The 26187-nt window shown below is 35.4% G+C and overlaps 1 protein-coding gene across 1 annotated transcript; it reads right to left on the bottom strand.

Annotated features, from left to right (window-relative positions):
* Positions 1-16001: 16001 nt before the first annotated feature.
* RGS21 (regulator of G protein signaling 21) lies at positions 16002-22176 on the bottom strand. Its single transcript, XM_009972128.2, has 4 exons — positions 22166-22176; positions 18587-18663; positions 17166-17332; positions 16002-16205 (listed from the first exon to the last, which is right to left on the bottom strand). Exons 1-4 carry the CDS (start codon positions 22174-22176, stop codon positions 16002-16004), a joined length of 459 nt encoding a protein of 152 aa, XP_009970430.2.
* Between the last annotated feature and the right edge of the window lie 4011 nt (positions 22177-26187).

Genomic DNA, 26187 nt, shown 5'->3' with positions numbered 1-26187 from the left:
TGAAAAATTTTGATAAAAATAGTTAATGAAAAATAAAAGAAGACAAAGGATAAAGGGGATTATACTGCCATCACAAAATGGAACAAATGTTTGTCATCAAGCCCCCATCAAGCTTTCCATCTACAGAGCCCCAACCACTTCCATCTACACTGTTTTCTGGAAAAGGTGAGATCTTTTGGGCAATAATTATGCAAGACTATAAAAGGAAATATTTTTGACTGATAGGTACATTTTGAGTCCCCACTCAAATCAACAATTTCAAGAAAAAGAGAAATAAGAGACACCAAATACACTGCAGTATCAGTTCTTGGACATGAATATTAATGCCTCTCTCCTAAGTTTCTCCCATCTCCCTCCCCACAGAATTACTGAAAGGTTAAAAAATAAATTTTCACCAAGTCACAAAGGCCTTCAATTTTCCCTCCTTTCTTGCTCAATATAATATTTGCTGTGTACTAAACCTCTATGCTACCTAGGGAAGGGTATAAATCTTCTCCTATATGCACAGTCACACAGGCAGACTTGCAGAAGTACCTGTGAGCACTTATCTCTGATAACACGAATGGCTAAGAAGAGAAAAGATGGTTAGGATGCTAAACCGATACAGGTTTTAATCTTACTAATATGTCTGTAAACACTATTAAGTTTACTAGCTTTTGCCTTGGGTAAGACTACATAAAGGCTTAAAGAGAATGTCAAACAGTTATTACTTGTGGTTTGTTTTTTTTTTTAATTAGGCAAAATGGGGACAAGACTGTCCTAGTTACTAGAACTATGACTCCATTCATAGGTGACCTTCAAATTATGTGTGTGCTTTCATATGCGTTTCCTTCCATATTAAATGCACCATAACCTGGTCATCTTTACATAGTTTCATATTAAACCCATAGTTTAATTTCTCATTTTGGATAATAAGGGAAAGATAAAGTCTCTAACAAATAAAGTACATTGGTAATATGACTTAGTTATGTTCCTGTAGTTTTCAGACCTTCAGCTGACTTCACTGGGATCTGCAAAAAATGTAACTCTAGGAATTCTCCTTAATCAAGTTCATTAATCATTGGTATGATTTTCAGGTTCTTGCAAATCCTGTTGACAATGAAACAATACAACTGCCAGAAGCTTAAGACTGTTTCTAGCTGTTAATAGCAACCAGTGTATATCATAGAACACATGTCCAACAGCCAGGGTGTTCTGCGTTTTCTCTTTTTGAGCATTATTTGATTAATGTTAGTATGCTCAGCTTGCATTAAAAAAGATTTATTGATGGAAAAACAGATAACAGGCACAATCCTACAATTTCATGTACCTCATGAATAGCAATAAAACAACTGGTTCTGCTGATTCTGAAGTTCATGTGAGTAGTTATGAGGTTAATGAGGTTTATAGTAGGCCCTACAGTAATTTTAGATGTCAGATGACAGAGGTAACAATACGATTCTAAAGGGCTTAAAAAATACTTGCAAAAGAAATGTATACAATAGATTCAGAGATTTTAAACCTCCAAAAGACCTTGATGACCTAGTTTGACTTGCTACAAAATAAAGGCTTTAGAATTGTATGTGAGTAAAACATTCTTAAGAATACTATCCAATTTGGACTTAAAGTCTTGGTATAAGTCTAACGTGCCTTAACATGGTGTTGTCACTAAAAAGTGTGTCTCATCCTAGTTTGAACTTGTCTTGCTTTTGTATTTTTATTTCAATTATAGGCTGTGATGAAGTTATTTGTTGATTTTTTTCCTAGAGAAATTAAACAGATTAAATTTTTTTGTTCTTTTACTAGTAAGGTGGTTGCTGAACCTCAACACCTGGTTCATTTTACAACCCCTTTAAATTTGGAAATAGTAGTTTTAAAACATGGTAATCAAAATTAGGTATGGGATGGTATTTATGGCCTACTTTGTATACAAGGACATTAATATTTCTCTACGAATAATAAAAATACAAAAATGAACTTCCTAATCACATTTGGAATGCAGAAAATATGCAACTGTGTGTATAATATAACATATATTTTTAATATAATATAGATTTTGGGGTTGTAGTCTGTTGGTCTTGTGTCCATTCACTAAGGGTGATGTGTCAATGGCTCCTGAATTAGAAAGACAGCAGTTTTGTACATGAAGAGCAGGAATAGTTTTCCGTTTTTAATTCTACAGACTTCTTTTCAAAGGAAACTGCAGTTTAATTATCCACAGCACATGAATACATTGATAGCTATTTGGAGATAGTCCCATTCATTTTCAGTATTTGGAGATTTTGCAGGGTGGTGCATGTTGTTCAAAAAAATTTTTAACAAACTGACAATGTCTTATTAATATTTTTTCAAAAAGGACACTTTTTCTTATACAGAAAAGTTGAAAAGACGACTTCTCAATTTTCACTAGTCTTTTAAGTAAAAAATCCCTTGTCCTGATTTTTAAGACATGAAGTCAGTGCAGGCTTTTGTTAGTTTGTGATGGGGACAGCACAAATATTATCATTCCTTGGTGATAAAAGTGTTATCAAATCTTGTGGAATATGAAATCATGGAAGGACATCAATGATCAGAAGTGATTACATGCATTTCAAAACATCTTGCCTATCCAAAGAACCAGAGAGTGTGAGCCAGCTGCGTAAATATAGGTGTATACTGTCAATGGAGGTGCCCTAAAATATTGACGGTATAGGGCTGTCAGCTATTGTATTGAACATGCAGATCTTTGCCCTTCTGAAACAGCAACCAATGACAAGTAGTATCCCCTGGCAGCATGTAAAATAGCGCTAAAAATCTTTATTTAAAAATTTTTATCTCTCCGAATATTTTGGTAAGTAAAATAGGGTGATGGTCACTGTATTTTTAATCTACGATCAAGCCTTGAGATCAGTACTCCAGGTCTTTACTATTACTATCCTAAAGTTCTAGCTGAATGTGAGCACTCATGACTCTTCCTTTTTTGAAGCCTTTGTGCAATGGTATCTATAGACTGAATAGATCAAAACTCTTCGATCAGAGCAGGAAAGCAGATAAATCTCTGTGTATGTATAAAGCCTTGCTGTCCCCTGCTGGTAACTAATTTTTTGAAACACATTTTACAGAGTCTCGTCTGAGTCCATTTTCCTTCAAACTACTGTTCTTTTTGTCTCTTTAAACCTTTGTAAAGTTTCTGTCTTTAATTTTTGTGCCTGTGCTTGAGTGCTTCGGGTCATTGAGGCAGAGTCCCCAAAGACAGTGGTTCTGTCAGTGCCTAATGCTGTGTGCAACTTGGTAAGCAGGACTGAAACCATGTAAGAAACTAAGTTCTATTTCTGGATGATCTGTTTTTTATAAAGAGTGAGATTAGTAGATTATCAAACATGTTTCCGAAGGAAATGAAGCCTAGCTATCACGTTGTCTTCTGTCTGCCTGGTCACCTTGCACAATAACTCTTTCAGCTTTCAGCCAACTGTAACTGAACTTGACAGAGGAGTGCAGGTATGGTCCTCCTGGCTTTATGAAGCTGGTGACTGGGTAGAGGAGGCTGGGTTTGATACACTGCTGTCAAGCAGCACACTGTGTCTCCAAACCGCATGCCGTTGCTGCTGTTCCTTGCCTTGAGAGAGCTCTCCAGGCAGTGAGAGAGAGAAGGCACGAAACGTAAGGGCTGTGGGTGTAAGAAATGGAGTCTTATGTAAGGGTGAGGTGGTAGGTGGCAGCAGGGCAAGACTTTGTGACAGAGAGTAGAAGACACAAGTTTCCATATGGAAAACAGGCTTCGCTGTTTCCAGTGTTCTCACCACAACTTGTTAAAAAGATGCAGTTGCAAATTCTATAGTTAGATTTTTACTTCTCAGTCTAAGAAGGATATGTCTTTGAGTGGAAGAGGGGACTGTGTACCAGACTTGGTCAGGATGGGCAATTCAGGAGTGGCAAGAAGGAGAATACAGCAGGCTGACTCAGGCATGCATGAATAGGTGAACATGTTGACAACTAATTTCCATGCAAGCTACCACTTTCCTTTTGGTTTTTGAGATGGCCCTTAAAGCCTCCAGTTGTGGAAATATCACATCTACACATCTATATATAGATGAAGAGGCTCAAATGTGGGCCAGAGTGCTAACTCTATCCTCCTCCCACAAGTCAGACCAACCAAAAAAAGCATGCAAGGCCATAAAGTCCACCCCCACACTGAGTAGCATTTAGCCTTCTGTGGATAGTGACAGACAGCTGATTACATCTTCAGGACCTCAAAATACCTCAAATCAAGAAAAAAGGCAAGAAGGGGGAGTGCAAAATGGGGACAAAGGGTCTGGCTTTTTTTTTTTTTTTTTTGAAAAAAAAGGTAATAACTTCACTATAGAACTGAAACTACTGCTTTTACAGAAGAACCCATGCCAGTCAAACAAACACCCCTTAATCACAAGATAAGCATCACCTGGAGTGAGGGAGACTTGAGATATGCGCTCTGTGCTCTTCATGCATCTCCATACATCCCAACTTACCTTGTAAATCACTAGTTATTTTCAAAAGAAAGAGGAAATGTTGTGATGATGAAGAAAATAGTTTGGATTTGTTTGTTGGCTTTTTTTTTTTTTTTCTTTCTCCTTCTTCTTTTCACTCCGACCTTGTCCTGAGAAAATTTTCTGACAACCTTTTTGAAACATCTAATTTTCTTCAGAAAATCTGGGGGTTCTCTCAGAATATTCCCATCAAAAAGCTTTTGTTGAAAAATCATGGCTAGATTTAATCACTTGACACACAGAAGCAGATTTGCAGGCTATTCATTTGTATATTGATTGCAAGATCTGAACTTGAAAGGATCCTGCATACAAAGCTGAGGTGCATAAACGTTCACTGTTACAGGTGTATCTGCTGAAAGCCTCCTTCAGCTTTGTGTCTCTGCTACCTTTCTATGCTCCATTTTGCAGATGGTTTGTGTATGACACTTTACAGCTTCCTCATCCGGTCTACTGGGGCATTATTCAGGAAGGAAGTATACAGGGGCTGTATCAGAGTTTTGAAGACCCTCACTGAGCCTTCACAATTTTCAATTCCAGTTCTGTGTATACAAGTGAATAGATACAACTTTGTGATCATACCTTTACTACTAATCCTATACCTATAGCACAAATGAAGGAAATGGAGTTTATACCTATCTTCTTGCATAAACCTAAACTGATTTCTAAGATGGTTTCAGAAGAAATCTGTATTTCTGTTGCACCTCATTACGTTGCTGTTCTCCTTAGGCAGTCATGCCCATGTTTTCTCATAGTGTTCCTTCTCTTCCTCAGACTTCTTCACAGTGAGGCACTTGGCTTTCTGCTTACTAGCTGTGAAGTGAGCATGTGTTTAAATACTTTCTGAATTGTCCTTCTTTCTAGAAGAGATGACATGTGATGTGGTCTATTACAAGTATACAGTATAATATGATAAATGGGAGCCTAGTGTGTTAAGGTTAAAGAAACTGTTTAAGAAACTTTCCTTTAATTAGCTTGATATATCTTCCCTTTCTGCTGCTTCTCTTGTCATGAGTTATGACTTATTTAATATAACATCAAGGCATAGGCTTATAGCTGCCATAAATGATAGATATTTGCAAAGATTATTTGACAGATTACAATCAACATTGCCTTATAGAGTATGCATGAGAAAGTTTGGAAAACTAATGTCCCAGGTACGTAAGTGCCTACTTAGTGGAAAAATGTTTTACTGTAGTAACAGGCTGTGACACTCACTGGTAACAGAGTAGCATGCACTTTTAGATAGTAGCTTTTAAAAATGAAGAAAATAGCAAAAAGTATGTATCTGATTATTCTGTCAGAAACTAGTATCCATCAGACTGCTTCAGAGAAAGTGTTTTTACTCCTCTAATCAACAGGCACACACACTTTTGTGATCTTTTTTAAATCTGAGTCTGAGGTAGAGAGGTAGCACAGGCATTTGGGTGGATAGATTAGAAAGTATGACAGGAAGATACCTAAACAGAGAGTGTTCTTGAGAGGGTGTAAAAGCCATTGTTTACATTTTCTATTGCTCTATGTTTTAGCCTTACGCTTTCCCTGCAGCTTTTCTTTTGAAAAAAGATCTGATCTTTTGGCATTTTTATATTTCATTGCCAACCTTAATCAATAGGTATAATACATAATCGTGATGCTTTTCCCTTTGAGTTTCAGCTGGAAACTAGAAAGTGGGATGCTGGAGGAGAACTGGACCTCGCAGAGCCAAAAGCCCATGGTTCAAATTGGCTTATTCATGCCTAATCTCTGTGCCAGTTTTAAATCTTTTTTTACACTAAACTGATGTGTGTAGTTCATGAACAAAGTAGGAGCACATATCAGTTTGAGCTGGAATGTGACAAGCTGGAATGTGGCAAGCTGCTTCAAATTTGAAGCATTACTTTGAGGAAACCCAGAGCTTCCTTGTACACACAATAAACAACCTGTTAACTACCATTTTCAAACAAGAGAAGTTCTCCTTCCTGCTCTATGTTTTCAAATCAGACAAAGCTGTAAGAGATAAATTTGTACCTAAAATTCAGTACCCTGGGATGGACCTAAACCAAAGCACAAAGTATAAACAGATGGTACGTCTTGTTTAAGAGCAGAAACCTCATTTCCTGCAGTGATGTGGAAAGGAGGATGAAGATGGCTGTGGAGAAGCAGACCAAAAAGTCATTGAAACAGTACTGTTTGTTACATTTTAGTGTCTCTAAAGAGATTCAAAAGCAGCAGAGTATAGAGGGACTAATTAGCTACTGGCCCATCCAGGCCACCTAAAATAAATGCGTTTTCAGTCTGATGTCTCCAGTCCATTTAGCAGTGTCCAGATTTCTGTGTTTTTCTTTCCAAAAACTCATCTTTACCATGGCAGCTCAGTTACATGCCTGTTTGACTTCCAGAGTTTTCCATTACTTCCTCTAACCTTAACATCATGCGAACAGAAGCTGCTGTCTTCCCTGTGACACCTCTCCACACCTCTTTTTGGCTTCCTTCTCCTTACAGATCCATGAGACAACAGGGACAGCCTGGGCTCCTCCAGGTGTTAGTTCCCCCTTGTGTCGCTGATGCCAGCCTGCGTTCAGCAGCCTCCTGAGCTTGCACAGACAGGGATGTGGTTACAGGAGCTGTCAGTCAGTCCTGTCTGACAGACCTACCTTGTGTCTTCTCCCATCACTCTGTCTCAAAAGAGATTTGGGTTTGTTTCTGAAGCCCAGAATTGGAAACACTGCCACTGATCGGTCAGTCTCAGTGGAGGCAGGAAATTCCCTTGTTTGCATCTTTTTGCTTCCCAGCTTTGGCAGCATTTGAGTACATGCATAACTCCAGACTGAGAAGATTCAACAGGTGAGTTCTTACATATATGCATGTATGAAATAATTTTCTAATACTGTTGGAACACTGACATCCAGCTTTCACTGAAATACACTTGAAATTTACTTCAAGTATTCTATAACACAGAGACCCATAAATCTATAAAGTATACTAATTGATAGGAGGATGCAGATGGTTCTGAACATAGCTCAAAGCTCTAACCAGAGCAAATGTTAGTTGTTCTAATTTAATTTTTAAAACATTCACAGTCTTAATGCCAACGGTGCTATCTAAAAAGCTGCCACAAGGTGGTACCACAGTATTTTGTAAGATGTTGAAATTACTCTATCAAACCAACTATTTTCTTAATATAGGTGTAATGTAAAATAGATGTGGGTACAAAACATGCCTTTATTTTAAGATAATGCCCCTTAGTACCGCAGAAGTCATCTCTGCAGAACCTTGAATTGCTCCCGTAAATGCATTAGCAGTTGGGTCTGTCTGTCTGCCAACACTGATTCAACAGGACGCTGATGTTGGCAATGTGCTTTCCTGCCATAATTACTTAAGATAGAATGCTTAGGTGCTGAAAGTTAAGCAGAATAAATATTTTAATAAATTACTGCCTAAATAAGAAAATTAATCTTGCTATCTTTCTTTATTTTTCACCTTTCTTTTCTCATGTTAGCCTCTGTAACATTTCCAGTTCTTTGGTAAGGACAGTTGTGCCTGAATTGTATAAAGACATTTCCCTGAAAATTCCAGGATACTTAGGAGTCAAGGGGACAAGAAACCTGGATAGTTTTGCTGTAGGGGAATTGAACACCAACTCTGTGTTCAGTGTCCACTGTAGTGGTAGGGTCAGCATCCAGCTGAAGTTAATTGCAGGCACAAAAGAATTATTGAGTGGAATTATTGGTCTGTGCCAGTGAGGATTTCTTCTCTGCTTCATTATCTATTCATTATTCCAGTGCGTATCCAGTCTCATGGGAATTCTATCCTTTCCCTTGAGATAAACACAGATAATAAGGCCTCAATCTGTATTGTGTAGCTGTAACCCCATCACTCTTGTTCCTTGAATCATACCCATTTTATACTGCTTTAACACCCATGGCTCACATCTCCTTGACCAAGACAATGTATTTGTGCTCATCTCTTTAATGTTTCTTCATAGATCAAACATCTGATGCCCGAATTTCCTAGTCACTGAATTCCTGATGATTCACTAATATCTTTTGGATACATGAGGTGCCTCAAATTTCAAAATGCCAATGTGTGAAAATTTTGGAGAGCAACAGTTCTCTGCCCTGTGACTACTATTAGTATTTTGAAAAAAAAAAAAAAAAAAATGAGCCCTAAATAGTTCCAGACTGTAACATTCAAGACATGTATTGAATTATAGGACTGCATTTGGACCTATACATTCAGATCCATATGTACTACTTTCAATTCTTGAAACAAAGCTCAGTGGAGTGGGTTGTCCTTAATGCAGGGCCATGCCCCTGAATTCAATTTCTGTACTCCCCATTGTAGCCAAAGCCTAGAGGGTCATTGTATAAACATTATATATTGGTTCAGATCTTGGAAAGGTTTTGATAAGAGTCAGTACTTACATCTGAATAAACAAGCCTTATACCAAGGTGCACAATGTCCTTCAACAATATTGCTAGATATCACCTGCCTAATGGGCAACATTTCAACGTCTCTTCCCTTAAATATATTAGATTAACATTTATGAAGCTGAATCTCATTACATTTTTTTCCTGTCAATATTCTGCTACCTCTGTGCTGTTTCTCTGCAATTACTTTGTACTACCTCCCTTTTTAATGCCTGAAGATTTCATTTGCATATGAATTTCCCTTGCTTTTATATAATTGAAGGACTTAAAGAACATCTCTAAAGGGTTGAAATTCCTTTTGTCATTTCTCTTTTTTTACATGGACTGCCAACAAAAGATCAATTCTGGGGTTACTTTAAAATATATAATCAACATAAAAAATAATAATAACACCAAAATAATATTGAAATTTATTTCAAAAATTCAGATGTGATACAGATTTCTTAAAATAAAAACATAATTTTGTGGCATAGACAGCAGTGTTTCTGTAAGCATTTTGATAAGCAACAACTCATAGGAATTGTCTGATGGACTTCAATTACCAATGTATGAAAAGCTGGTTTTGCAGAGGACAGTAAAATTTTCATTAATTCATATTTCTTTTCATTCTAAAATAAAACAAAGAAAACAAAAACCCCTTTATGAAAGAAACAAAAGTTTTTATTTACATAATTATTAAATCCATAGAGTTGACCTGAAAATGCATTTTTAGGGGATAAAGTACTTAATGATGACAGGCATTCTTTTCTATTAACTCACTTCAGAGAAACCTGTGGAGATTTTTAGCAGACCAGATGAAGTTTTTTAAAAACCAGAATTGTCTGTTTGTGTCCAGCTTTACCATTCATCCAAATCTAATTTCAGTTCAGAATACAAACTTATGACCTAGTCATGTGTGGCAAAAAAAAAAAAAAAAAAAAAAAAAAAAAAAAAAAAGTATTAGTTCTAATAAAAATGTGAGAAAAGGCTTCTAGAGTTACCATTAAAAAATGACTGCAACCAGCAAGCATATTATTAAAATATCCAATTTTCCTGTTTTAAAATTTATGCAAAAATGTAATTTCGCTAAGAAAATCAATGTATTCCTGGTAACAGAATTCAGCTTCAGTGCGGTATGTCTTTGTCACTGCAGAGAGATCTACCATAAAGTGTGAGAATAACTGAAAATATCAGAAAGTATGAAGTATGATCCAAGTACACTTTATTCTGATACTTCCTGTCTCAGAATATAGAATTTCCAATACTGACTCATATCAACAGTAAAAAAACTTTTGAGACTGTAAAAGGTGCCAGTATTAATGAGGCTGTCTAGTCTGGAATATGTTGCACTTACCACTTGACATGAAAAGAGATCACATCATAAGCCCCCCTTTTATGCCATTTAACATGTCACGTTTTTCATTTTATTCTCCTAAAAGTCTCAGCTCAGGTAAGAAATTAAATAAATGCAAGGACTTTTCACTACTGCCTTTTTATCTCATTACAACAGGCAAAATGATTGCATTTAGATCAAAATCCAGTCCATTTGTTCTGGAAATTAAATTCAACTCAGTTTGAAACTATTCATGTTGTATAGTTGCTGATGGTGCTTCAAGCCAAGTGATAGCACTGTACAAATTTAGAATGGACTTGAAGCAAGAGAAGTCTCCTCATAATGAGGAGATTGGGTACAAGACCAGGTAGACAGAGTGCAGAACTTAGAAAAATACTAGAAGCAGTAGTGTCATAGTGTCAGTCCGTGGCATTTTATCCGATACCTCCTAGTTTAGGTAGTGTCATTTTAGTGTCAAGAGCATTTCAGAGTTTTTCTGTTGTCAGCCTATTCAGCCTGAATTTGCCTATGCATCTTCTCTATTGAATATAATATTTTAAATAACAAACTAGTTCAACCTTTCAAGGGAGCTTCCCCTGTTCTATTATGTGAAGAATAAGCTTTCTTGAGTTTGAGATAGTCGTATTCTTTACATTCTTTATCTTTTATCCTTGAGCTCAGGTTGTTGGACATTTGCTTAGGTTAGTGGCAGAAATATCTATAACTAGATCAAAAGGACTATTAATAGCATTATGTGTGGTGGTAGTTTAAAGATTAGACACTCTGTAGCCTGTAGTTAACATAGTACAGTTATTCTATATTGCACAGGGAGAAAAATGTAATGCATTTTTAATAAGAGGGCTTTTGCCACCAGTATTTGGTGAAGAATTGAAAGGTGAATACAAAGCAGCTCACCAAAGAAGCTTTGATCTAGGCATGACTGGCCAGCATGGGAGACTGAGTTGGGCGATCTCTCTGTATCCAGACTCACTCTATTCCCCACACTGCAGGCATGGGGATGTTGCTGGCAGCACAGATAAGAATCAGCTTTTTATCCAAAATACTAAATCATGCATCTTCATGATTTCTTCTCTTTCTGCCCTCTTCTTTCTGCTAAAACATGGTATTTAGAAGGCAACACAATACATCTGAAATTATTCAAGAAACATAACTTATTTAAGGATTTTTTTTTTCCTTTCTTTCCTGGTTTATGAGCCTTTGAGTTATAACCACTGTATTAGAAAAAAATAGTTTCCTTAGAGTTTTTACTGAGTACATGCTTTTGTTTGCCTTTCCAGGACTGTTATGCATAATAGGGAAACTATTCATAAAACTAAAAATAACCTACATGCAAACCTAAATGGAAACAGATATGGATTGAGAGACAAATCCAGCTCTACTCATTTTATATGCAAATAACTGAACCCATGCAATACAGAAAAAAAAAAATACAAGGCAGTGTCTCATTTAGGACAGAGAAATGATAACACAGCAGCTAGAAACCATAGCTATAATATAAAAAAATAAGGCAGGGAATCGTTTGCTCTCATATTGTTTCATTTTTCTCACTAAAGATCAAAGCATCCATGGCCTCCTCTGAAATGTGTAAGAATACATTGAGCCTAAATTCCAGGGCCTAATATTATAGAAGTTGAAAAGATGGGAGAAAAGTGGAAAAGAAACTTTCTGGGAGATATTTTCTCTGAAAATGAACAGCTTAAGAATACTTAAAGTAGAGCTTTTAGTGCAATTTTAGTGTCATTTTTCAGTTCTTCAAAATACTTTCTGTAACTAAATGAGCATTTCAAATTAAGTTATTTCAGAATTACAAGATCAAATACTTACAGTTCCTAGGCAGTTCAGAGACAGCATATCATGCTGTATTTACCGATTTATTATATACAAATATACTTATTATGTATAAAAATATAGATTATTTAATTGTTATATTATTATGTTTTTAATTTTAACTCTGGAACAGTCCTGTCAGAATGTGAGCATGGTGATTCTGATGGGGTTTGTGAGTATAGATGCTGTTGGAGCTTTAGGACTGGCGTTGTGTGCAGGAATCAAATGTTGGGGTTTTTAAATAAGAAATATGGTGCACTTTGCATTTATTTCTACTATTTCTATTTGGTAGGATTTTTTATAAATCTACTTTTTTGTGCTGAAAGAGATTGAGTCCCTTAAAAAAAAATAATTCTTCTCAGAATTGAGACTTTTGCCTGGCTTGAAGTTATAAGCAGAGGGGAAAAAACCTCAAATAGCCACTTTTTATTTTTCAGTGAAAGCAACTAGGAGCCTTGGAGTGCAAACATGGTTTTTAATGCAACTTTTTGTGAGTGATTTCTATTTTGTTACAACAGTATTTTCTTCCTCTTTTTATTATGGTCTAGCAAAAAAAAAAAAAAAAAAAAAAAAAAAAACCACAACAAAGCCTCCCTAAAAATTCCACCAAACTTCTGTAAGATAATTATAGAATGTGTAATCAGTATTAACAACACTGTAGTCTTCTTTTCTTCTTCCATTGTAACCCAGAGCAGTTATTAGGATAAATAATTTTGGTGTTAGCACTTGAGATTCCACAGGAGTAGGTGATGTACAAACTTACAAGAACAGTTGTGACCCCTCTCCACAAAATTTAAATCCAGGTTTTTCAAACTTTAGTGGCTTTGACAATGAAGTTATTACTCTGTTATCAAATGGCTTGGATCTGAAGGATCACTCAGAAGCCTGAACATAGATCCTGCCTTCCTGGAGTGCCTGCATGCTCCCTGAATATTAAAGGGCATAAATATATTACGTTTTGATGAAAGACGGAGGTGACTTTTCAATTTCATATCTGCTGCACAACAGATTATACAACTGAGCCAAGATGATGCTGGAAAGTCCTTGGTAAAGCGCTGGGATATTGGCAAAATTCAGTCTAAATCTTCTAAATCACACTTCAGGGCCTGGCTTTTTCCTATGTCAAATTATCAGAGCTCGGATGCTAGGCTGTGACCACATTTTGGTGTTGTATAACTATTAAGCATCAGTTTTAGACCTAGAAAATAAAGAGACATAAAGACTACTGGCTCCCATCTTTCACATCTGGGTGGTTTTGGATACTTTCTGAAATTGATCTTTAATAATGATTAATAATAAGTTATATTATAGAAGTTTTCAGAAATTTGATTGTTAAAGTCCAAAATACTTAAATATGTTGTAGATTCTTTTGTTTAATTGCATATGATATAGCCAGACAGTGCTCTGGAGGTTTTAAATATTAATTGTGAATGTGTATGCAATTATCACTGGATATATGTGAATTTGCAGTGATCATTTATTTAAACTTTGCAACGTTTTATATTTAAGCATCTGAAACAGATTAATCAATAAAAATATTGAAAGGCTTGATCAACAGCAAAAATTTCATTAATTTTGTTAGTTAGTTAAAACTAGCATAATTTTAATTAGGGGCTTATGAAAGGATTAGTACTGATAATTTGCACTTGAGTCTGTGATAACTGCTAAAAGTGCAATTACTGTACATTTCTCTTAAAACGTTCTAAATTAATTGAAAGTGTGTTAAAAACGTTCATGATACTTTATTATGTAATTATTAATATTAATGCCAAATGCTAAAATGTTAAGAATGAGCTACTCTTTTCAAGATAATTACGCTGTTGATCATAGAGAATCAGACAGATATTATGTGGACCTGATACTTCCTACTATTGTTTTTATATAATTATAAGAACAATAACATGCATTATTTTTATCAAGCATGTTTATTTTATATACATATTTTTAACTTCTCCTTATGCTGTGTTTTCAAGCAGTCAGGAATTAGAGATCTCTGGCAGCCATATTTCGACCACTTTCTAGCTCTGTGATGGGGTGAAGTCAGAAGTGGACAACTTTTAAAGAAGCACAGAGGGAGTTGTGAGATTTCATGATCACACATCTATTTTCAAGGTACTTTTTCATCCTTAGTTCCCAAATGATTGGTAGAGCAGAATTTTTTGGCTACTTGTCCTACCAAGAAAGGTGACATGATCCCACTTCTTCCTACGTGTGGGAATTTTCTCTTCTGAAAATTAGAATTTGATTTGTAAGAAGGAGAAATTACTTGCTACATTTTTGAGTAAGTGATGTAATTTCAGCAATCCCGACTGCTGTCTTTACTGTGACTAACCAGCAGAAATCCCCTGGTGCAGAAAAGATACCAAGGCTGCGCTGCAGGCGGAAGTTGCAATTTTCCACTGAAGTATCATTGCAAAATGAATGGTAGCTGTGGGACTGCAAACAAACCCACATCCTCCTTGTAGCTCAACCTCAGCGATCATGGTCATTTCTCTGTTAACCACTAGTACTGGGGAAGAAAGACAGCAAGAAGAAAAACTAGGTGATAGAATAGGTGATGGGTAGGTATCAAAGAACAGACATTTTACACTCTACCTACATACGTAAACTGTGGCAGGACATTAACCTAAGTACATAACCAAAGACAGCGTACTGGGGCTTTCACACACCTTAATATCCTTTATTGCCTAAATGAATTAGTTCCTTAATGTAGTTTGATAAAACAGAGAAGATCTTTTGTATAGAGGATGTGATGGTGTGTAGAAGAAATGAACAGAGTTCCAAACAGGGCAAGATCAGAAGCAAAGGGATTAAATTAATATAAAATTAAAGATTTATTTTTTTTAATGAAAAATATTATTGCTGTCTCTTTTATTTAGAATTATTTTGCATAGTGAAGAGTCTTCCTGTCTCATATGGTTTAAAATATTTTTTCTTCAATACTATGCCACAGCTCCCTCCTTCATCTAAATATATGCAATAAACCCTCTAATAGCAATAAACGAGATCAGTGTGTCCATCTGGAGACACCTGAAGATTGCACTAGAATGATGCTGTACCTTGCTCGTTTGAAAAATAACATGACTAAAATCTGATTTACATGCTTACTTGCCTAAAACTGTTTCTCTGATGCCTACTTTTCTGCTTATCTGTATTTCACTGAAAAATGGTAATAATTATTGACATTACTTCTTTATGAGTGTGTGGGGACAGTATTAATGACACATTTGGAAAAGCAAAGAAAATTAATTATTAATTGAAAATGTACAAAGGAAGATTTACTCAGTTTTTTTCCAAAATGTCTGCACAGTTAATAAATAAGACTTTTCAATAAAAATTTAAATGAAATAAACAGAAAGAAAATTGAAGAGGGTCATACTGAAGACAGCTGTATTATGAAACATTAAATGGCTCTGAACGCCAGGAACATTTGTTATAAAGCAGTTGCCTGTTTATTAAATATTACCATAGTGTGTTATCTACCATATTTCTACTTCTCCTGTTTCACATTGGTATAAAACATGTTTAAAAGAGGATTTTCATTTTTTTTTACAAATAAGATGATGAATGAATGAGTAAATGTATTCAAGTCCCCTGAAAGGAATTTATTTTTGAGGACATACTTCTAAAGAGAAATCAACAGCAAATCAGAAAACCAAAACAGATTGCTTAAAATGTGAAAACACTTTGACAAATAAAGTACTGGAAAAATTATTAATGGCAAACTTCTTTACTAAAAAGGTAGCTCAAAAGTCTTAGCATATTCCATTCTATTTCTTGACTATTTCTCCACCTTTATGAGAAAGTATCATGTGCATATTATACTTAAAAACAAGCTGTCAAAGGTAATTCTTATTGCAATATGGTTTGTATAATCACTTTAATAAAATATTGTTTGTACTGAGTTGCAATGGGAGACATTTACAAATTCATAATCCCTCAGGTATCTTTTCACAAAAATGGGAGCCATCTCTTCTGATTTCCATTCTGTTGCTTCTTTACTAGTTCCTTGTATGCTTCTGACCTCAGAAACCTGGGAAAAGAGTCCTTTGCCATGAGACTATAGATTAACCTCTGAGCATCATCAAAGCAGCTGAGGGTGGGCTCGGAGATATTTTGAGAGATGTGGGTTTTGGTATGGAAGTCAATATTTATCTGTAGAAAGAAAGGAGGGATAAAACCAATGTCAGTTTGTTTGTAAAGCTGAGGTCTCTTCATGTACAGGACACAGTCTGCATTTGAATCTCCTCCACAACACCCTGGCTGATGCAAATAAGGAGGAAGGTTATCCCTTCATTTTCTAGCATACTGAACTCTTAATATTATTTGGCTCTTAAAAACATGGCATCACTGGAAAAAAGGGGAAAATGTGCTTCTGATTATCTCTTCTTTTTGCCAAACCAAATCCTAGAGAAGTACCAATGACCAGAGAGTAAATTAGAGATGAAAGTGCTCAGCATTGCTCTAGGATTTGGCCTTATGAATTTTGTAAGGATTTTTTTGTTTTTAGTAATAATAGAATGGATTTCCATCATCTGTAAGATGTGGGGACATTCAAAACATGCTCACTATGAAAGGCAAAAAGCATCAGTGTAAAAGTTTGTTAGGGAGTAAAATGTGAACAATAATTTATTAGCAATTTGTTCCTTCACAGTAAGCATTTTAAAAATAATCATAAAATTGAATGCTGTGATGGACATTTCTGCAAATTTGCATTTTAATTTTCATCATGTCAAAAATACCTGTACAAAAGAACAAATACAATCATTAACATTCCAATATACTAGTACTTAAAATACAGAGGAAATGGTGCTTATTGCATTATAAAAATGATCAGAGAAAACAAATTACATTGAACATGTATGTCCTTAAATCTTAAGGTAGAAATTTCAGAAGGTGAGATAAACCCGTGGCCTGTGTGAAGAACATATTCAAAGTATAAAGCACAACAGGTCTCTGCTTCACAGATGTCTACATACTGTTTACTACTTGGTAAACAATTGACACAAAAATGGAAGTACAGCCAAGTTGAATTGTATTTTCTGTCATTCTCGGATTTAGATCTGAACTTTCCCATCCTCAGTACCCAAAGCACACGCACAAAAAACTATTTACCTCCTTTGGAGCATCATCTTGTATAAAGTCAGAATAAATCCTTTGGGCTTTTGAGGCAATCTTAGTGGAGGACTTGGTTTTTTTGAAGTCTTCACAGGCCAGCCAGAATTCCACATTCTCCTCGCTGAACTCTGACTTCAAAAATGTCCTAAAAGCTGCCAAGCCGTCTGGGGAAAAATGCATGAGATAATGGGTAGAGGAAAACTGAAAGACCAATGCAGATGATATGTATGTATATAACATCTGCGTGTGTGTACATATATGCAGTATATATAGTGTAGCTTATGCATTTGATACTGTTTTGCCTGTCAGCCAGCAGCTAGTCTTAAGAGGCTGTTGTGGAAAAGATAAATAGATGAAACTATAGCAATGATAAGGTAACTAAAAGAATTCTTTCAGAGAGTTGCTGAGGAATGCTCTCAAAACCTGCCTGCCGTGGTTTGGTTTCTAGCACTGCCGCACTTGTCAAAGGGGGATCTTGGAGATTCTGGTCTTGAAGAAGAGTTGTAGTGACTATGAAAATAGGGATTTGAGGCTGACCCCTGGTCTAAGAAGCAAGCAGAAAATAAAGTCATACTGTGGTAGTGTGCTCCTCTTGGAGCTGAGGTTAGTCTGTCTAAATAGCGTTTCCATCTCCTTTCAAGTAATGCTTAAGAGTTGGATGAAGAGATGGACTCTTCGTTACTTCTTTGGCATTTTTTTTTTTACTTTAAAAAAAAAAAAAAAAAAAAAAAAAAATAAATAAAGGTTTGTCTGGAAGAAATTGTTTTAGAATTAATCCAAAATGACAAGTTCTTAGAAAAGAAAGCTGACAGCACCCAAATTTATTTGTGTTAGTCATGTTAAAGATATTCAGAAACAGTGTGGAGGCACCCCCCATGGTCCAGGCCCAAAGTTACTGCAGGAAAATGAGGTAGGGGCAAGGGAATTTTTAAGTTACATGTGGTTTGGGGTTTCAGGTCAGTAAGAATGTCACTTGAACAAGTGACTTTGGATATATTAGAAACAGTCATTTTTTGTTTGACTTAAAGTCAATGCACAGCATGTGTATTTCTTTGTAACAGGAATACCTAAGAAAAGGCTTGTGGTTTTTTTATTTTAAAAAATAGGAAAAACAGAACCATTGCACGGAGAGTTTAACAACAGTTATCTTCATAAAACAAAGCTCTTTCAGAGCACTTCTGCCTTCTTAAATGTCTCTTAAACACTGGCCCAAAGATATATTGTGTTCGCACCTTGAAGAAACATGCCCCCCCTGCCTTTCAGCACAGCAGCTCACGTGCCTCCAGCAGTAGCTCTGGAGTGCTTCAAAGCACATGGAGAGCTGAACCGGACAGCAGTGTGAAAACATGAAAAACAGCAAAATTTGTGCATTGGGTTGACACACATTTTTTAAAAAATATTTTTCACTTATTTCTTACCTTTATTAGCTAGTAGTGTATCCACAGACTCAGACCAGGCCATTGTTTCCCCAGCGTTTGACCTGTGGAAACAGCATCTATCCTTGAAAATAGCATTGTGATCCTTTGCCTGTGCAGTCTGTGGTAGCTAGTCTATTATTTGGTTATCTCCTTGAGGGAATAGGGTGAGTAATTCATGTTACCCTATGCACTGAATAACAGAAAGTCAACAAAAAGTGTGACTTTTTTTTTAAAGAGTGTAGAGAACAATATAGACCCATAAAGTACAGCATTATTTGATGTTGATAACTTGATTATTCATCCAGGAGATAGCAGTAATGCTTGCATTTGGTTGAACTATAATAAAAGCATAGGAGGAATATTAATGTTCTAGAGTGTGCACTGAATTTCTTCTCAAGTTCAAATGGATTAACCATTAATTTATATGATACTTTTTGCTTGGAATGAGTAGAATTATCTAAAAAGTTATCATGCTAATGGTGGTAGGATAAATGGGCATTATTTCAGTTTATCAGTGGTATAAAAAAATTGAGTAAATTCATAGTTTTGGCTCTTCCTTTGTAACTTGCTGTAGGCTTCTGTTAGAATTGAGACATGGAACTAAACGGACCCTTGCTCTTATGAAATGGACCCTGGGTGCTCTGAAGATGTTCAGGCTGGTTCAGAAGCAAGGCTTAGCGTGCAGGCTCTCAGAGGACAGCTGCACAATCTGACAGGCAAAAGGGATAAGGGAACTGCACGCTAGATGGAATTTTTTTTTTTTTTTTGGTAACTTGGGAAGGATAGTCATATTCATATTCAAGTTAGTCCATAGACTACATAGAGAAAAGAAACCTGTCTTCCTGCAAAATTATGTTTTGATTAAAATTACCATTGTATGAGTTCTTAATTTAAACATTCAGCAGAGAAAAACAACCTTCTTTACCAGCATTATTGTTATTGCTTCCACTTTTTGTCATGAAACCTTGGAAGAATATAATTACTTGAAAATGAAGCATTTTGTGGAAATGTCAGACACACAGATGGAGATGTCAGCATGTTTTCCTGAATGCCAGTTTTTCTATTTGATTTTCTCAGTTTTTTGGTGGTTGGTCAGTTTACAGCCTCAGGCATCCACAAATGAGCATTAGTTTCATATCTACCATTCAGCGATGAGCAGAAATAAATCTGGTCATCTTGCTCACATATTGTTGTATAATAGGGAGCATACTTCTTCAATAAACTTCAGTTCAGTGATTTGTAACTGAAATGTTTTTGAAAGAGTTGTTTTAAGGAAAATTTTGAAAAAATATTTTCAAATCTTATAAATGTCCTCAGCCAAAATTTTTGAGCTAGAAATTTCAAGTGTTATTCTGTTCTTCTAAACTCTAGAGACTTGTGGTAAAAGATGAAAAATTTTGTTGAGTTGATACCCTATCATCTACTCAGAACAGACTCAATAGAAGGTTTTACCTCAACGTTTTTTAAATTTTAGTAAAATTAATGCATATAATTTTTTAAAAAAACTTAAATGTTTAAGAGTAATGAAGAATGTTTTACTAGTATTTTGAACTTTTGGAAGATCTTGAAATAAAACAAGTAGTTCAAAGTGCAAGGCCAGAGCAAAGTAATTGATTAGGTTGGTTTTTTTCTCCATTTCCAATACAGATTTTTTTATAAGGAGACAAGGAGACAAATCAACTCTAGAATACCTGAAAGAATACCTGTGAAGGTAGGTAATAATTAAATAGATCTCATTAAATAACTCTCATGTTGCTTTTGTTGAAAGTGTTACATTTTATACAAATAGTAGAGAAGTATTAATCAGACAGAGAGGAAACCAGCGTTCTAATCCTCTGGTTATATATCTTGTTATAGGTTATGGTAGGCAAGGGGATTTGAAACTGAATTTACATTCTATGTGAATATAGTAGTCATTTGGCATCTTGGCAGTTCTGGAATGATTTGTGTGCATCTCTGCTTCTATTTGCTGGTTAAGAAAGGGGAAATTGGAAAATTTGGAAACATTTTGGTTTGTGTCAGTGCAAAATCAAAATAAATTCCAGGATTTTTGTTGGAAAGATAGATCTTATTTTCTGACTAGACTCTATTTCCATTTGAAAAACCTCACAACTTAATTTTCATGGAGGTTAGTCATTCTATACTGAAAGGTTTTACTCAGTTGGTCTTTCTGGTTTCAGGCATGCAAACTCATGGTGTGTAATTCTTTTCTAAATTGTGCCTAGGTATTATATTCACAATCCTTAGGGAGGACATGAGTTCCTCCTAATCAAAAGTAGAGCAAGGCATCCTTGGCTCAGCAAAGCATCACAAGCCAGAGACAGACACTGTCCACAATACTGAGAGGTGGGAAATCTGTATGAGTGGAAAGCAGGATGCAAAAGGCTCTGCAAAAACACAACACCTGCCTGCACATGCTGTGCTGCTCTTTCCTTTACAGTAGCATTATGAGCGCCATGTATTCTCAAGGCTGACAAGATGCCCATCCATCAGGAGAGCATTTTAAAGTAACCTTTGAACTGAAGTTCACTACATTTTTGTTTATCTGACCAACTGGAATCTGAAATGACCTTTATGCTAAATATTGACTTTCTGCTAGTGTATATACTAACTTAAAAAAATAGGTATTTTAGTAGCTAAAAAGCTCTGCAGTCTGTTAAATGGGCCAAACACTTTGTTCTGTATAAAATATTTACCAAAAAAAACCACCCTAGAATTCTGTAAAAAATATTTAATATTTCTATGGGGACTCTGAGAGGTCGTCTGTCAAAACCCTGTTCTGAAGTATACAGGTTAGTTTGAGAGCTGTATTTCACAGCCATTTCTCAGAATCACCAGTAATGGTATTTTCTAATTGCAAATTTATAAAGAGATTATATGATAGTGTCACCATATTGCATAGCTATAGTTATAATTAATAAAATAGAATGAGGCACTGACACCTTTAACAACCAAGCTTTTTTTGTAACTGTCAGTTTATTTGTATCCAGACTGCACAAAATTATATTTAAACAAAAATAATGAAATTATGCATATTTATACATATATATGCACACATACATGAAGGAAACTAGAGTGCGACTACAGTCACATCTATATTGAAAACACAAATGAAAACTAAATGTAGCATTATATAGTACTTTGTGAGACATTGTGTGCTGATGGAATTAATCAGAGAATTTGTTTTAGTAACTGTAATAAACTTTTATAACAATAATTTGTTATAAATATATAACAAATTTTCAGGTTGTTCAATAAATATTTACTAGCTTTTTTGTAAAACAAAAAAGAAAAATGAAACACCAGGACAAAACAGGCGGCATGAACCTAATTCTGCTTCTCTCCCTTATGGGTAATATTATTTGGTTTAATATTTACTTATCACTCAGAGAATGATCCCGCTGATCTCATGGGACTTACTTGAATGGGAATGGCAAGCAGAGCTGACAACAAGTAATCAAAATAACCATATCCACTTTAAATGGGGAAGGAAACTAAAAACTGTCCAGATTATTCAAAAGTTGATCATCCCATCCCATAAATCTCCTACAATTAAAATAGCCATAAACAACAACTCACTTCACTGGCATTTTTTGTTCCACTGTCTGACTGTCACGGGTAGGGCAGAATTTCTTTTCTCTGACTGATCTTCAAGCTGAAGGTAATGTGACAGCAGGAACAATACAATTAGCATGTGAATAACCAAACAGTACAATACAAATTGACAAACTGTTTTTAACACTTCCTTTTAAACTATTTCTTTCAGAAACATGGCTTATTTTTTAACAGTGGCCATCCTAATTTAATCCACCACGAGTAATTTTAATTAAAGACAATTTATATGCAAATACTTCTCAAGACATATTTATGTTCTGTACAATATCTTAACAGAGAAATCACCTTGTGATTTTTCTTACTGACCCTTTGGCTGACTGTGGAAAAGAAAAAAGGAAAATGGGTTCAGTGCACATAACTAGAAAATTATTCATTATAATTATTTACTCCTGAAAAGCTTACCCATCACCTTATACATCTTGAAGATCTAAGGCCCTTGAGCCAATGTCTCTTTTGTTTACTCATACAAGAGTTATCACAATGGGACCAAAGAATGTTAGGGTGGCCATCCTTTGCACATTGATGCTGTTACAAATAATGGGATCATGCAGTATTTGGTTCCTTCAGTGCAGTGTTTTTTGCAGTGTTTTTTTTCTATTCTTATTGTGGTTTCATTCTATGTGCCATCTTCTAGGACCATCACTCTGCCCCAAAAACATTTTCATAGAATTTTGTCTTTTGCTCTTGATAATTATTTTTATCTCCCCAGCTCTTTTCTTTCTCTGTATGTTCCTTGCTGTCCGTCACTTATTGATTGGTTTCTTGCTTCCCTCCAGATCTTGTCCTGCTGCCTAACCCTTTACTCATCCCACTGATCTTCCTGATTCTCAACATCTCCACTTGATATTAACAAACTTCCAGTGGTTCAGGAACTGGGATCCAGCTGTTCCAGCCTGCAGAATAAGGGATTTTTGTCTTCTCAGTTAAAATATTTTATACCAAGTAGAGCAGGCTCAAACTTTTAGGTCCCATTTGATTTTCCAATATGGTACAGCCACATAGAAAGCTGCCTTCTGCCTCACTGAGGACACAGTTTTTTCTTATTTTAGCTATGTCTATCTTCTAAGGTAAGAAAGGAAAACCCAAGCACCACATGCCACATTTTGACCTTGGCAATGTTAAAGGGTTATTCCTTATCTTCACCTTTTGTGGATCTGTAAAAGAAGTTTCAGGCCAAACTATTTGATGAACTTTACATGGGACAAAACTTAGTGAATCTGGTCAATAGTGCTCCAGAAAGTTGAAATCAGATGGGAACAAATATAGGAAGGTTTGTTACTGGGATGATTGGGAGAATCGAGTAGTCTTGCAGGAGAAAAATAAAAGACTTCAGTTTGTCTGTAAAATGAAAGCAAGGAGGAGCTATGATTGCTCTGTGAATATGGAGGGGTAACCCAGAAAGAAAAGAGAATTATAACAGCTTAATGATCATATTGGCAAAAGAAAAAATGTATGTAAACAGCCAGTGAATAAATTTAGGCTGGAAATCAGAAGAAGGCTTCAGAAAAAGTGGTGTTTTTAACAGTTTCCCAGTAGAATTTTTGTCCTTTCTACTTCTCTCTACTTCAAAGATAGATCTTCATATATTTATGAAAGAGATTATTTTAAATTGTTGCCTTGACAATGGAAAACTAGAAATGATGACCCAAGATACCCTTTTCAATCCTACATAATACTAAAAAAGATTCCTGGCAGCAAAATATGAATCCTTTCTGCAGTTTCTTACCTTTGCATCCACTTGCTTCTGAAAGTTGTAACAGAAGGAGAGAAATATGAATTATCATCCTGATTCTCTGCAGTGCTTCTTATTTTATTTAATCAGTTATTTTCTCTTATTCCCACAGAGTATGTACTGCGGACTGGAACACTGTACCAGACAGGACCATTGTACTAGTGAGACTCACACCAGCATTTTACAAGTGGAGAGAAAACCTTCAGCATCTGTGTTTACATTAAATCCTTTATGACTGATTCAGTACCAGGTTTGAGCTTTGGTAAAAGGGGATAAACATAATACAAAGTCCAAACAATATTCATTTGTAGAGTTTCTAGCCTGGCAGACTGTAAATAACTACAATTTGAATTTTCTAGCAGTGAGATTGTCTCTTTGTCAATTACTGTTGAAATAGTACTTTTTTTCTCTATTGTTACATTTTGTGATTGATGGTCTACCTTTCCATTGTAGCAAACAGGAAGTTCTGCAAATACGTGCAGGCATTTACTTGCATTGCTATGTCTTGTTATTTTTAGGAAGGGACTTTGCTTTTACGTGCCCTAGGTTCTCACTGACAAGTGGCCAAGACTTAGGAACAGTTCAAAATAAATGTTGAATTTTCAGCCAAATAACAAAATTCTAGATAAAGGCCTGATGCAAATTTCCTCCAGATTCCTTGGTGTAATTCCAGTAAAGTCAGTGCAGTTGTGAGAACAGAGATGACACCAAATTAAGTAGTACATTATTCTTGGATGATTCCATTAATTTCTTGATGTTTACACTCTGTCTAATCCCAATGATTATACTATTCACCTACCATAGAACTGTGATTATAAACTGACTTATTGTATATTTTTTAAGAGGTAATATCATTCTTGTTATATAATAGTCCCATTAACTCCTGTGAGACTATTTATGAGAGGGAGGGTTGCAGGATCTGTGCCTATTTTTTTATAATCATCTGATATTGTACTTTTTTTAAAAAAAATAAATCCAAACAGTGCAACAGATGCATTTTTTAAAATTTTTATCTAATTACTTGATGGCTGAATAATACAGAAATGACCATACCCTGAAGGTTTTCAGTGCTGATAGATATTTTTAAGTTAGAAGACTAACATCAGCCAGAAAAGGATCTTATAAACAAGTATTCTGACTAGCACACAGAATAACTAGATGGATGCAATTGGATTGCTTTTGCATTTATGGGGTACTGATCACAATTCACAAAACCACAAAGAAGCTGTGAGGGATTTTTACCACTGTGTAACATACTGTTCAGTGACTTCTTAGTCTACGTAAGCTGATTGTATTTCAGGTACACAGCAGGTAATAGGGTTATTATTATTATTATTGTTGTTGTTATTATTATTATTATCCCAGTAAAAATATCCCAAGTACACTAACCAAAGCTAGGCACAGTCAACTCTTCCCATAAAAAGTAGCTGGTATTATTGTCGTATACTACCTCTACTTGGAAGTTAATAATTTTTGGAAAGAAACTCTAATATTTTACTGAAATTTCATAGAGAAAAAGTGATCTCAGTGTTAAAACAAATGCATCAGCAGCTTGTGTAAAATGTATTAGTTATTCATAATAAACAGTATCAAGCAAACAAAAAGAAATATGAATATATACTAGAGATGGGATTGAAATTGCACGTAGAATACTTCTAAACTTTTTAGAAATTTGGATCCAGCTGACACTGATGATATCTGCAGCTTCATGTCACTAATAACCCAGATTGGGCTTGAAGAGTAGCTCAGGCTCTTATCTGCTCAGCTAATTTCATTGCATTTTAAAAACTTCAACTGTGAGGCCTCTGGCTTAATGCTTCTGTGACTCTGAGGACTGTGCTATGGATTTTTTTTTTTTGAGTCCCCTGCCTTTGACAGGCCATAAAAGAACTAGAACTGTAGGAAAGGGAATGTGGATCCATCGATTGAATGTTTCCTTCTTTGTCAATATTACTTGCTAAGGAGTACTGATTTATTAAATATTTAAATCTCCTGAACTTTTAGGCTTACTGCTTGACTTTTTACTGATACTCATTTTTTATTCTTTAGCTATCCTTAGGCATTAGTTTCACTGAGTTATCTTCCATTATGAAAAGCTTTTGGCTGTTTAGGAGAATAAGGCATGCCATTTTTTGTTCCTGTGACCCACATCTGAGATAGATACTAATCTCAAGAGACAGTATAAAACAACTCTTTATATTCAAACTTTTGGCATACTAACCTAATAAATCACTTCAACTTATATGTATTCCTA

Source organism: Tyto alba, unplaced genomic scaffold, assembly GCF_018691265.1.
Source record: "Tyto alba isolate M040663 unplaced genomic scaffold, T.alba_DEE_v4.0 Super-Scaffold_1000006, whole genome shotgun sequence".
NCBI classification, from domain to species: Eukaryota; Metazoa; Chordata; class Aves; order Strigiformes; family Tytonidae; genus Tyto; species Tyto alba.
Note: the sequence above shows the minus strand (reverse complement) of the source record. Positions and strands in the feature narration are given on the sequence as shown.

Excerpts from the sequence above, each read along its gene's own strand:
- RGS21 (XM_009972128.2), bottom strand. Across the intron at positions 17,333-18,586 it reads TACACTACTAGCTAATAAAG|ACGGCTTGGCAGCTTTTAGG; the intron begins GTAAGAAATAAG and ends ATTTTTCCCCAG. Across the intron at positions 16,206-17,165 it reads AAGATGATGCTCCAAAGGAG|ATAAATATTGACTTCCATAC; the intron begins GTAAATAGTTTT and ends TTCTTTCTACAG.